This window comes from Carex rostrata, chromosome 3 (genome assembly GCF_964058835.1).
Source record: "Carex rostrata chromosome 3, lpCarRost1.2, whole genome shotgun sequence".
NCBI classification, from domain to species: domain Eukaryota; kingdom Viridiplantae; phylum Streptophyta; class Magnoliopsida; order Poales; family Cyperaceae; genus Carex; species Carex rostrata.
Genome location: NC_135920.1, coordinates 2500786 through 2514944, shown reverse-complemented (window position 1 = coordinate 2514944; position 14159 = coordinate 2500786). Strand labels below are relative to the sequence as shown.

At 32.7% G+C, this 14159-nt stretch overlaps 1 protein-coding gene and 1 long non-coding RNA gene across 2 annotated transcripts in view; one reads left to right on the top strand and one right to left on the bottom strand.

Moving 5' to 3' along the window:
- Positions 1–14159, bottom strand: part of LOC144552209 (uncharacterized) — an 85348-nt gene that overhangs the window by 45268 nt on the left and 25921 nt on the right. The gene's annotated exons all lie outside the window — the stretch shown is intronic.
- On the top strand, positions 1554–4928 carry LOC144552200 (high mobility group B protein 15-like). Its single transcript, XM_078300343.1, has 6 exons — positions 1554–1765; positions 1860–1938; positions 2129–2288; positions 2703–2801; positions 3212–3657; positions 3928–4928. Exons 1-6 carry the CDS (start codon positions 1554–1556, stop codon positions 4744–4746), a joined length of 1815 nt encoding a protein of 604 aa, XP_078156469.1. The 3' UTR covers positions 4747–4928.

Sequence of the window (14159 nt, the reverse complement as noted above, 5' to 3'; positions counted from 1 at the left end):
AAATTTTAAAAATAAAAAATTTAAGATAGAGATCATCCTAAATAATTCTAAATATAATTGGAAAACATAATACTTTTACTAATTAACTTCAGCATAGGAAAGATAAATTTGAAAAATAAAAAAATAAAAAAATTTAAGATAGAAATATCCTAAATAATTATTAATATAATTAAAAAATAAATACTGTTTTAGTAATAATAACTTCCTATTGAGGTTATCGGTCACTTTCCAATTACAACCCTTCCGTGCATATAATTTCTATGCGGAAATATTCATAAAACCGCTTTTCCGTGTTTACTGTTTACGGTTTCCAACCTGAGCAATTAATTACATCATCATAATTATTATACCTCGAAGAAATTTTGGCAACGCCTCATCTCCCCTCTTCCCCACCATAACCACATAAAGACAAATATTCGCCTTTTTTTTTATTCTTCACTCGTAAATAGATCGAGATAACTCGGTAAGTTCTCCTTTCTTCGAAGAAATGGTATTTTCTTTTTTTCTATTCTCGCTTTGTCGCTGTTCCCGCCTCCTTTCTTATATATTAATATATATATATATACCTTTTAAGCTATTGCCTCCGCTGCGCACCCTTTTACCTTCTTTCTTTCATTACACAGTAGAATAGAGCAACAACAACACTCAACAACAATCGACGATTGTTGTAATTATGAGTAGTATTGTTGTTGTTCTTATCATTTCTCGTTTCGTTAGTTATAGTATTACTAGAGTATTTGAGGTATATTTGTTTTTTTTTTTTCAATTTGGTTCTGTTTTGGTGGAACCTATGAAAGAAGGCAGTATTAATTTTGCACTTTATTCTCACGATTTTACAGAGATAATGTTGCAAACATCGTCAATTTGATTGTTAGACCTCTAATTGTTTATGAATTACAAGAACTACTCTTTTATCAAGCGTTAAATGCAATTTGTTAAATCTAATTTATTATTTAACTGAACATTTGGAGTTCAAATTTTCTTGAAAACAGATTTTTCTGAACAGAAACGTCAATTATTATTTTTAAATTATTTTCAGGATTATTAAATTATTAATTTTTTTATCTTATTTTAGATAGATTTTATTTACACTGAATAATTGTATTGACAATGACACTTGGATACACTCTGGCTTTCTTTATTAGGGTTTAGTATAAATAAGCAATTCTTTTCAAGACAATTATTCAGTATAAATAAAATCTTTTTGCATGCTACTACCATTTATTTATAAATGAAATCAGTTTTGACACCATGATATCTTATTTTTAGATATTTATTTATTATGCAGCTGTAATTTACATGCCTACCATTCATTTCACACTATTTTGCTTAGATTGTATGATTTTAACATTGTATAGCACATTTCTTGGTTTCCAAAATAGGACAAAAAAAGAAATCTTCTTTATTAAGATCCTATCATTATCGGCTTATTTTGCTATAGTAGATGATAAATAAAAATCATGAGCACATAATCAGTACCAAATTTGCTCCATTTACTATGAAGAAAGATCTCTTGTTAATATTTCATACCAAATTTCAGGTTATAAGGACGAATGAAAATGACCGATAAAAATAAAAATAACAATGTCAAGAAAGAAAAAGCGCCGATGGAGGGAGGAAGTGGTACAACAAACACAAATGGAAACAAGGAGAGCTTTATACCGTACCCGAAAGCATTGGCCAAGCTTAGTGATGTGATATCTGATAATGACCTCTTCATTCAAACACTAGAGAAGTTCCATTTAGCCATGAAAACTAAGTACATGTGAGTTGTTCATCTCTCTCTCTCTCTCTCTCTCTTGTAAATGTTCACGAGTCCATGTTCTAACATTTGTTTCATATATACTATTTTGTGGCAGGATACCTATCATAGGAGGAAAAGATCTTGATCTCCATAAGCTTTTCAAAGAAGTCACGTCTCGAGGAGGTATTGACAAGGTGAAAAAAAATCTGTGTTTTTACACATTATGTACTCTATTACAGATAATCTCTGTTTTTAAACACCTCGGGGATTTTATATCAGGTGTGGTTCTGCATTGTGCCATTGAGAAACCATCCACACCGTACAGGTTTTATTACAGTCCATGAAATGTCTTATGCGCGACTGAGGACTGCATGATTGTTTCAGGTAGTAGGAGACAGGAGGTGGAAAGAAGTGACAGCATCATTTACCTTTCCGTCAACAGCCACAAATGCATCTTTTATTCTGAGAAAATACTACTACTCTTTATTGTATCACTATGAACAAATGTACTTATTTGGGTCTCAAGGCTTCTACGATATAACAGGTCTCTCTCTCTCTCAATTAATCAATCATTAATCAAGGTTTAACATCTCATTCTTGCTCGAGCACCTAAAAATAGGTACATGAACTATGATTGAAAATTTCTGAATCAACTAGACTTGTCATATGAATAATTTTTTTTTTTTATTGAGTCATTTGAATAATTATACTCAATACAAGCCACTATATTCTTCTATGTGAAAATGGGAAATTAATCTGTTGTGATTCCAAAAAATCACAGGACCCTGTAATTCCCAATCCCCCCATTCACCTATTTTGAGATTCATGCATCTAAACTATCTGTTTTTGAGATTTGTACATGAAGAGAAATGAATGGCTGGATTGGGAATTGCAGGGTCCTGTCATTCTTCGGAATCACAGCATATTTATTTTATAGTTCTGTTTTTCTTAACTGTAGACAATATGCCTAGTCCTCTTGCGCAATGTATTCCAGAAAGGTCACAGGAAGGGACGATTGATTCTCCCACTCTGCATCATAAACGCAAGTTTAGGGATGGTCAGAAACTTCTTTCTCATTTAGATTATGTAATATTTACAAATTTATGTGAGTGTCGAATTGTCAATAATGATTGGAAAGGAAAATGAAGCCTCGTTATATGTACTTTCTTAATTTTGACTTGGTTTCAAACTTGTGAGCTGCAAAATTTAAAACTGGCAAAAGAAAAATTGAAGGCTAAGAACAACGCCCTTTAAAAACTAATCAGAACTTTAATGGTTAGAAGATGTATTCCAATGTAGTGATAAGAAAATGTTACATTGACTAAAATGGAAAAAAAGGACACATCAATCGGATGATATATTGGGGATAATATCTACTGCTTTTGTCAATTGGAAAAAAATATCTTCCCAAAAAAAAAAGAAAACCTCCTATTTTTCTGTTATTAAACTAAAAGGGGTCTTTTGTAGAACCACCACTGCCAGCCCTACCGGTGACAGGAGTGATCGATGGCAAGTTTGAGCACGGTTATTTTATATCAGTGAAGATTGGATCGCATACGCTAAGAGGGTCATTATATTACTGCATGGACGATGCCCCCTCCCAACCAATCATGCTTCCTCAATCGGTCAACTTCAACTCGAGCCCTGCTTTTACAGCTGGTCTGAGCAATCCACGGGTTGGATCCCAGAATGCATCAGGATCAGCTGCTTTTGCTGGGCGCAGGCTGAGGCGTCGCCGGAAAAAGAGGCCAAGTACGATGGACCCAAATCACCCAAAGCCGAACCGGAGTGGGTACAATTTCTTTTTTGCCGAGCAGCATGCCCAGTTGAAACCGCTGTACCCGGGCAAGGATCGCGACATCAGCCGCATGATTGGTGAGCGCTGGACTAGCCTGACTGAAGCTGAGAAAAATGTAAGTTTGTGAATTCAGTTATATTTCAGTTGTGGCAGTGTTTTATATTGGGAATGGAGTCCACAATTTATATTGGGAATGGAATTGGTTCTGAACCTACTTGATCCAAAAATGGTCATGAAATATATACCCTAATCTGACCATTTTAATCATCTTATCGAATGTGGTGTTCATATCCGTAGTTGTTGTGAGCACACTTTGGATCGCCTTCTTTCATTTTTTTTTTTTTAAAACAAAAAATGCTGTGCTGATGTGAATTGAAACTTGCAGGTGTATCAAGAGAAAGGCCGTGTGGACAAGCAGAGATACCAGAGTGAGATGGTGTTGTACAGGAAGCAGCAGACTGATCCTGGCCATGTGATCAGTGATGCAGTGCCAATTAACCAGAGACCAGCCAGTGGATCTGACTTAAAAGTGGTGGAAGGTGATCTGGTTCCGGCCAACAACAATGATAATCACGACAGCGACGCTGATGATACCGACGGGAGTGAGGATGGTGATAAAATCCAGGATTTGGATCTCGATGATGACACTGGTTCGGAATCGGATACCTCACTTGATGCAAAAACACTGGCTGCAATGGAATCTCAATCTACTGGTGATGCGGTTCAACCAAGACAGACAGTACCTGATAGGTTTGAATTGCGGAAGAGGGAAGTTGTGGTTCCCGTGGTAGAAGTTGAATCAATTGAGGGTGGTAAGGTTGAAGATAAGGTTGAAGATTCTGGTAAAGCAATGGAGGGCGGTTTGAAAACGAGTGAGGGTTATAATACATTGGTTGAGGTTGAAGTGAAAACAAGTCAGGATCTGAATGAGGTGGAAGAGGGTGATGTGAAGGCAGGTGAGGGTTCTAACAACCCGGTAAAGGGTGATGTAAAAATGGGAGAGGATTCTAATGACCCGGTAATAGGTGATGGGAAAACAGGTGAGGAATTTGATGGCCCAGTACAGGGTACTGGTAAAATAGTTGAGGGTACTGTTAAATCGGGTCAGGATGCTGATGTTAAAATGGTTGAAACTCCTCTTGATAGCATGGTATCTTCAGAAGTAGGGGGCACCAAAGATGTGGAAATGTTTGATGTTGGTTAGAAAGTCATAATTTTTAGATCATTTTTTTAACCTAACGTAGATATTATACCTGGTGCTAATTGAAGTAAAAAGGAAAAAAAAAATGTCCATTTTGATGTAGAGCTTCTAGTATCAAATTAAATACTTCTATTTGTAGTGGTTCTGGACAAGTAGTGCCTCCTAGTTTTGTTCCTTATGTTGAACCCTCTTTTCTTTTTCTTTTTTTATGTTAGCTTAGCAGTAGAATAGGTACACTTAATAAGTCTAAACCTTTTGATTTTGATTTTTTATTTTTTTTCCCCTTTTTTTCTCTCCTTTTCTTTTAGTTTCTTTCAGTTTTCTTTCTAACATTTTTCTCGAGGATTCAAACTTGAGAATCCAATTTGATTTTGTAACACCAGGTTTTAGTTCATAACCTGAACTGTTTCTTGAGAATAAAAAAAGGAATGAGTTGATGTATCTGGATTGTCCGTTCAGCTTCAAGATCCGTGCAAATTAGATACGCACTAATATAAAGACCTCTATGTTTTAGGCGGGGGCGGATGGGCTCTGTTTATGCAGACGATAAAGACTCCAAAACCTATTAGATTGATTTTAAACAATAAATTCAAACCGTTGAAACTAATTTACTTCGGAGTGATGATTTTTCATATAAAGTTTTTATAATTTTGAATTAATTTTGTATAAAGTCAAGTAATCAAAAAAATGTTCAAAAAATTAATGAACTAAAATTAATTTTTAAACCTTCTAATTTTGGCCGGTTGACTTTATACTAAAAAATTTAAAACTTAAATTGCATGTTAAATTTATTACTTGTGAAGTAGATAGATTTCAAGGCTTGAATTTATCGTTTGAAATCGATATAGTATATTTTGGAGTTAAGCTCACCAAACACCTTGGTGAGCTTAATAACACCCTATTTTACCCTAAATAAGGAATTATCCTTATTTTCATCAAAAAAACAATAATTCATTGAGTACTTTTTTATCAACATTTAATTTTTATTTTTAGTCACTTGTCAAAAAATTTCCTTTTGCTCAAAAGTTCAAAATCGATTTTGGCATGAATGAAATTTCATAAATCACAAAAAAAAAAAAAAAAAAATTGGGTCCTAAAAAACAAAGACCCATGGACAGAAACAGGGGTTTTTCATTATTTAAACAAACATTTTTTTTAGTTCACACCCGATAAAAATCGAATAAATATGCAGCGATTTTTATTCTTTGTTTCTCAAATTTCCTTGTAAAAATTGTCATTTATCATCTATATCCTGCAAAATAATGCTTATTAAACATCCAATATGCAGTTAAAAAAAGAATAAATATAGTTAATTGAAATTAGAGGCATGCTAACAATCGGTCTCAACAACTATCTCATCAATAAGAGCGTGTTGTGCATCCACCACTAGGGGTGTCAATGGGTACGGTATGAATAGAGTAGAGACATTTTCATATCCATATCCACTTCAAATTAGTCTTACTCATACTCTCCTCTTATTAAAAATAGCTTACTCACACTCTACCAAGGATGTAAATGAGCCGAGTTTGAGCGAATTACTTCCAACTCGTATTCAGCTTATTTAGTTAATGAGCAAGTTAATTCGAGTTGGAATGACAATAATGAGCTGTAAAACCAACTCGAGTCCAGCTCACAACCCGTTTGACCAGTCAATTTCTTTAACTATAGTTATATATTAGTAAAAGTTTATCTAAACACAAACAATTCAAACATAATTAACAAGATAATTAATAAAACAAACAATCCAAACAACCGCTTAAGAGTCATTTAGAAGGGCATGGGATTTCTTGTGACGAATTTCGTGTAACTCGAGTTGTTAATAAATAAGTTGGGGTATACTCAAACTCAGCTCATTTATTAAACGAGTCAGTCAACTCAAATTGAAAATGAATGAGTTAAAACGAATAGTTAGCGAACGAGTTATGAATTTGAGCAATTTTTTACAGTCCTATACTCTACCTTTACTCATTATAAGAACATGTAACGAAACAAATAACGATAATTAACTAATAAATTTATAGCATATATAATTTAATCTAAAAATATAGCAAATGACAAATAAATATATATATTAAATACATTATGCACATAATATCACCAAATTCTTGAAAGAGCACAGCACACTCTAGCTTTGTTCGTGTATGTCTAAATTGTTTCAAATTTTTCAATAAATTAGGATAGAATTTGGAATTTCAATTATAAGGGATATACCTTCTCACGGTTTCAAAAAAATATAATGTGGTGTATAGACAATTTATGTTTTAACGAAGTGCCTATCGGTAATTGAGCAAAAATATATATATATATATTCCTTAACATTACGAAGGAACAGCGTTGTCTTTTCACTATCAACATTTATTTATGGGGGCAATTTCATGTATATCCCTCAAAAGTTTCAATATTACATATTATCTTTCCAAATCAATAATTACATATTTATCCTTGAAAATCATACAAACTCATATATTTGTCCAATCTAACTCTATAACATATCAAATATTTCTAAAAATATTTAAATAATATTTTTTAAAACTTAAAAAAATTATTTTACAGTATTAATTAAAAAATATGTTGACTATTATGCCCTTCGTTTTTGTCTCTTTAATCTGTCTAAGTTCTCTTCTCTCTAAGACACCAAATCACCCGCCTCTCTCTCCAAACGAAAATAGAAAATTAAAGCAGTGAGGAGCGACATAAATCTGTGTGAGGGGAGGCGGCTAGGGAAGGCGGGGATAAATCTGTGATTTGACACGTTTGGAGAGAGTGGCGAGGGAGGTTTGACACCTTACAGAGAAGAGAACTAAGGCTGACTAAAGAGATCGAAAGGTATAATGGCCAACATATTATTACTTAATATTGGAAAATAAATTTTAAATTTTAAACAAATATTATTTAATTATTTTGGAGATATTTGATATGTTATAGAGTTAGATTGAGCAAATATGTGAGTTTGTACAATTTTTAAGGATAAATATGTAATTATTAATTTTGGAGAGATAAATACGTAATATTGAAACTTTTGAGGGATATATTTGAAATTCCCCCTTTATTTATTTATTTTTCCTTTGTTTTGAAAGGTTTGTAAAAGGATGGCAAGTGATAAGAACAAACATCTGAGCTCCAGCGAACTTCTTTCGTTCTTTTCTTCCTTGAATTAATTTCTTCTCCAATTGAAACAGGAATCAGAATTACCAGTTAAAATTGCTAACTGAGAAAATATTAAACCAGCATCATGAGAAATTGGTCCGATGAAAATCAGATCAAATTTAGTCCGATGTTTGATTGAAATCATTTGGCTTGTACTAAAATTTCTACGTATTTGATTTGATATTTGGTTAGATTCATTTGATTCACGTCAATGTAAAAAATTTATACATGCTTAATCCATATAAATTTTAAAATTATTTGTACAAATTTTGATGCTGATTGAACGTTATCAGATATCGTACCGTCTCCGATTTCCATGACGCCTTTACTGACAAGTATCCTCTCTATTACTGTAAAAGATTTCCTTCACTTTACAGTTTGAGATTAACTCTCAGCCACTTTAGGATTTGGGCTAGCACAGGAGGCAGTATTATTGGGTTTTGAGATTCGTGCTAAGTTAAAAAGAACGTTTCAGATCCAGTAATTGTAAAAGATTCCCTATTACGGTACCGGAGAGGATCTTAATTCAAAAATTACACAAGAATGATCTTAAAGAACAGCAACTCTCCAGTAGTTGTAGCACTGGTGACGAGCACAGAATCAAACAAAACCTACCGAATATTGAGTTATTGACTAAGTATCAATATGCAATCGTTCATGCTTGCAACATGGTTGAGAGAGAAAGAAATGAGCTATGCTGAGGCCACAAGAGATGTGTATCCTCCTCCAGGTATAATCAATTAATCAAACCATTTTGAATTTTTTTTTTTTTTCATGAAGGAAAATCATGGTGATCTTATTTTCTCTCTAATTAATGCACCATGAAAATTGACTCAACATTTATATAATTCATAATTTATATCCACCGCTGATAAATGGGTTGAACTTTTTTTTTTGTTCTTTAATTCCACTTTTAAACAATGATTTTATCTGATATTGTGCATTCTAATTTCTATTTTTTTTTTTTTACAAACTTTTTAGGGAACCATTTAAGTGCATTTATTTCAATAAAATTTCTGGATATTGATATTTGGGGATATATGTAGGATATGAATATCTTTATCCTCAGAGAAGGGATGCGTCAGTAGATATTTATCCACCCCAAACTGTAACAAGGTATAATAGCTACCAAGCTTACACCATGCCAGATCACTTCTTCCATCCCCCTTCTTACCAATTTCATGAAGATAAATTTCTCTCTTTTCTCAAAGGATGGTAAGTTAATCTCTATCACACATACAAAACAAATGTACCCATTTACCATAAGAATTTTTTTTTATTAAAAGCAAAAGCAATAACTATGCCAGACCATTTTAGTACATTGTTATTATTATTATCTTGAATCAAATAAATGTCTAGGTTAAACCAACTAGAATGATTATTTTAGAGTTTAACCCACTTATTTCAAAAAAAAAAAAAAAATCTTTATATAGTGTATTTTTTTATTTTTGTTATACTATTATATTATTTCCCTGTACCTCACATAGTGTACAATTCAGAGGATTTGTATGAGGCCCACATATTTATTTATTTTTTAAATTATGGAGGCCCATATATCTGAAGCTTTTTAATCTGCCAAATAATAGCCCAGTTATATAGTAAGAAAATTTGGGCCCTTTAGACCTGCTTTATATGTGATCTACCTGACTGCATGGCCATATATATATTTAGGAAGAGGAGGGTTCAAATGCCTCCGTGTTTTTGTGCCTCCATCATACCTCTATCTCTCTCCATCATTTTCAAAGTTCAAACAGTCGATCCGAACCGTTCAACCTAACCTCCATACTAAAATATGTTTGGAGACCAAATTTTATATTTTTAGAAATTTTTTTACTATTTTTTTTAGATAGGTACAAAATCAGTAAATCTGAACCATCTAAAAACAGTATTTTTGTATCTATCTAAAAAAATAGTAAAAAAATTCCTAAAAATATAAAATTTGGTCTCCAAACATATTTTAGTATGGAGGTTAGATTGAGCGATTCGGATCGACTGTTTGAACTTTGAAAATGATGGAGAGAGATAGAGGTATGATGGAGGCACAAAAACATGGAGGCATTTGAACCCTCCTCATTTAGGAAAGGATATAGAAATGAATTAAATTAGAAACCATCCACCAGTTAAATGTGGAAGCGATGTACATGCTATTCTTTTAAGGTAAATAATGTATGCAAATAATTACAAAATTATGTGAACCTTTCTCTCAAAACAGAAAAAGAAAAATGCAAAGAAATGTTATTATAAATAATTGTAGAGCATTTACATCCCTGAAACTATTAGTTTATACTCTGATGTGGCAGTTTTTAATCCAGTTTCAGATATTTGAGAGAGTTTCTTATTTAAAAACTATACAGTAAAGTTTATTATTAAAAAAATTGTTTATAAACTCCGTGCTGACCAAATGATTGGCTCAAATTATTTCTCCTTTTTAATTTGTTACTGACGTGTCTTAATAAAAACTCTAAAATTAATTTTAGAGATGTAAAAGTTAGAAACTTTAGAAATCTTAATTTCTAAAAAGTGATTAACAGTTTTTTAGAAACTCAGTTGAGTTTAAGGGATGTAGATTGTTTGTTTGTTACACAGTATATTAGAATATATTCTCATATACTCTCAACGGAAAGATGATGATTAATGAAGAAAGAAAAAGTATTGCAACATAATTAGAGAAATAAAATTGTACTTGAGAGAAAGAAACCACAATCTGGGCAATTAATTAATATTTTTGTCTCTTTTTATTTGGTCGCAATTTGGTTTCAAAATTGTGAGGTCAAAGTGCAGTTTGGCGGGGCTTTGCTGCTGCTGTTTACTGGAGAAGTACTGCTTCTGAGATTCTGTCGTGCAAACCTTGCTTTTTTCAGTGTGGTCCATGGAAGTACATAGTGGACCATTGTTTCTAGCTTGCAAGGAAGGGTTCACTCTCAAAGCCAAGCATGCATGCACTGTTTCTTTCTTTCTATCATTTTTTTAAGGTGCTTAAAAACAAGATTTAATAATGCTTGCCGACTCAAATTTTAATAGTATGACATCTATGTAATTATGCATGTGAATTAGATTCTAGTTTACAAGTGTGATATTCATGTAATTAATTATAAGTAAGTGTGATATCTATCTGATACTGTTTGTTGAGTTATTAATATAGTTTGTTATTGTTGCATTAATTCCTTATTAGAGAAGAAAATTAAGGGAACTACTATTTTTTTTTAAATTAAATAAATTTTAATTATTAATGTTAAATATGTCTATGTTTTAAATATCTAATGAGAAAGGAAACGTGTCTATATCAGCATTGTAAATAATGGTATGCGGTCGTCGGACAGACAGGGTACCACCAAACGATTAATAAAAAATAATTGTCTGATTAATCGGAAAAATTCATAACGGTTTGATCACCGCCAACGATTAATCAGCCTAAACGGACATTTTTTACAACACTGGCCTATATTTAACTTTTCAACCTTGCTTGTCTAACTCTCTGATTCGCCATTGTTTAGTTCATGTATTAGCTTAAAAAGATCAAATCATTTTATGACAATTTTTTATTTATTCATAATAACAATTATTATTACTAATTTTGTCTTTGTTTTTGTTTTTATTATTATTGTCTTAAGCTATTGTAGTAATTAACTTACTACCTGAGTAAATATTTTATTATAATAGTGATTGTAAAATAAAAGAGCATCACACCGATCAAGTACATGAATTTATATTGGTTAATAGCTGAACTGCTGAAGCTAGAGTAGGAAAAATGACACGGCTGAGCCGATTCCATCATGGAACGGTATGGTTATGGTACGAAACAGCACGGCATGCGAGTTGATTATGTGTCGTGACTCGCGTGTCTGTGATTATCTGCATGCCGTGACCATCTTTAAAAAATTGGCACAACACATCACACGAAAGATCTAGTCATGACACGGCACGTAATCACCCGAGTCACGTGTAATTAAGACCGTTTAATCTTTTACCAAATGATGAATCTTGAATAAACTAACTTAAATTATGGTTAAATTGTCACGCGAATCACGTTTGATCATGGCACATTTTGGCACAGTGTGACTCCTGTGGCATGACCATTTGCGTGCTGTGATCACTAATTGACATTTTAGTCACAATACGGCACGACACGTTTTTTCCACTCTAGCTGAAGTAATGCTCATTTTGTATTCTTTACTTTTTCATAGAAATATAGTTAATTTCATGTAGAGTGTGAGTGTATGTTTGAAGATAAATGTAATTTTTATCCAAAAATCTGACATCCTAGTTTGGCATAAATAAAACAGGAAATATTATATATATATATATGGATCCGGCTAATTTGCTGCCGGCAGCATTTTAGCCAGAGGTGCTGCCACTGTTTTTTCTATTTTTCAATGTTCAAATGATAAATCTAAACCGTTAGATGTTTAATCTATATTATAATCTACTTGGAGATCAAATTTTACATTTTTTGAAATTTTTTTACTATTTATTAAGCTGGTTTGAAAACCGCTGATTTCAGTAAATTTCTGCAGCATTAAAATCAGCGGTTTTCAAACCAGCTTAATAAATAGTAAAAAAATTCCAAAAAATGTAAAATTTGGTCTCCAAGTAGATTGTAATATAGATTAAACATCTAACGGTTTAGATTTGTCGTTTGAACATCAAAAAATAGAAAAAATAGTGGCAGCACCGCCGACAGAAATGCTACCGACAGCAAATTAGCCATAGCCTATATATATATAGAGAGAGAGAGAGAGAGGGTTCAAATGCCTCCATATTTTTGTGCCTCCATCTTTCTCCATCATTTTCAAAGTTCAAACAGTCGATCCGAACCGCTCAACCTAACCTCCATACTAAAATACGTTTGGAGACCAAATTTTATATTTTTAGGAATTTTTTTACTATTTATTTAGATAGGTACAAAAATACTGTTTTTAGATGGTTCAGATTTACTGATTTTGTACCTATCTAAAAAAATAGTAAAAAAATTCCTAAAAATATAAAATTTGGTCTCCAAACATATTTTAATATGGAGGTTAGGTTGAGCGGTTCGGATCGACTGTTTGAATTTTGAAAATGATGGAGAGAGATGGAGGCGTGATGAAGACACAAAAACATGGAGGCATTTGAACCCTCCTCATATATATATATATAGAGAGAGAGAGAGAGAGAGAGAGAGAGTGGCTAATATCAAAACGTTTGCACCAACCCTTCCGTGCAACCGAGTGAGTTTCCGATTTTTAAAGTCCAAATGATAAATCTGAACCATTAGATGTGTTCTACATATTAAAATCTACTTGGAGACCAAATTTTACATTTTTTGGAATTTTTTTACTATTTATTAAGCCACTTTGAAAATCGCTGATCCAACGGTGGCTGTTTGGAACAGTAAAATCAGAAGCCACCGTTGGATCAGCGATTTTCAAAGTGGCTTAATAAATAGTAAAAAAAATTCCAAAAAATGTAAAATTTGGTCTCCAAGTAGATTTTAATATGTAGAACACATCTAACGGTTCAGATTTATCATTTGGACTTTAAAAATCGGAAACTCACTCGGTTGCACGGGAGGGTTGGTGCAAACGTTTTGATATTAGCCACTCTCTCTCTCTCTCTCTCTCTATATATATATATATATATATATATATATATATATATATATATATATTTTATTTTACCCTTGCTTTGAGAAAAAGAGAAGATGACGGTACTTCTTTACTCATAAAATCAAAGAAGTCATGTCTCCAAATTTTGCTTACGCGTGAGATAGATCTAATTCTTCAAAGTCAAAAAAGGAAAAGGGAAATCAATAATCAGAGATGCTCTTTAGTTACTTGAATGAATCATCAATAATTAAGGAATATTGACTAACCTACAGGAACTAAAATCCTCATGCCGCTCTCATTGTAGAGAACCATGTAACAAGTCATTGAAACCAACGCTGTGATGTACCCGCCACACAAATGACTACACAAGAAGTGCTATGAAATGTAGTGTCAAAAAAGAAATAAAGGGATAGGTTGGCAGTAAAAGCTGGCGAAGGCTGAGAAATCTACAGGATACAAAAGCTAATTACAAAAATGAAAAGGGGATAACTGGGGGGTATGTGACCAAACTAAAGAAATCATGAGGCTTTTCAATTTTCATTTATTTTTTAATTTATTTTTAGAGGGAAGGGATAATGATGTGTTATCAGAGGAGAATGCTTCAAGCGGGGGGGGCACAAATTGAGGTCTCTGGACCATTTATGGACCTACTTCTCTATTTTACACATGTTTTCTTGATGATGT

Excerpts from the sequence above, each read along its gene's own strand:
- LOC144552200 (XM_078300343.1), top strand. The coding sequence starts at position 1,554 with ATGAAAATGACCGATAAAAATAAAAATAACAATGTCAAGAAAGAAAAA. Across the intron at positions 1,939-2,128 it reads CTCGAGGAGGTATTGACAAG|GTAGTAGGAGACAGGAGGTG; the intron begins GTGAAAAAAAAT and ends TGATTGTTTCAG. Across the intron at positions 3,658-3,927 it reads TGACTGAAGCTGAGAAAAAT|GTGTATCAAGAGAAAGGCCG; the intron begins GTAAGTTTGTGA and ends TGAAACTTGCAG.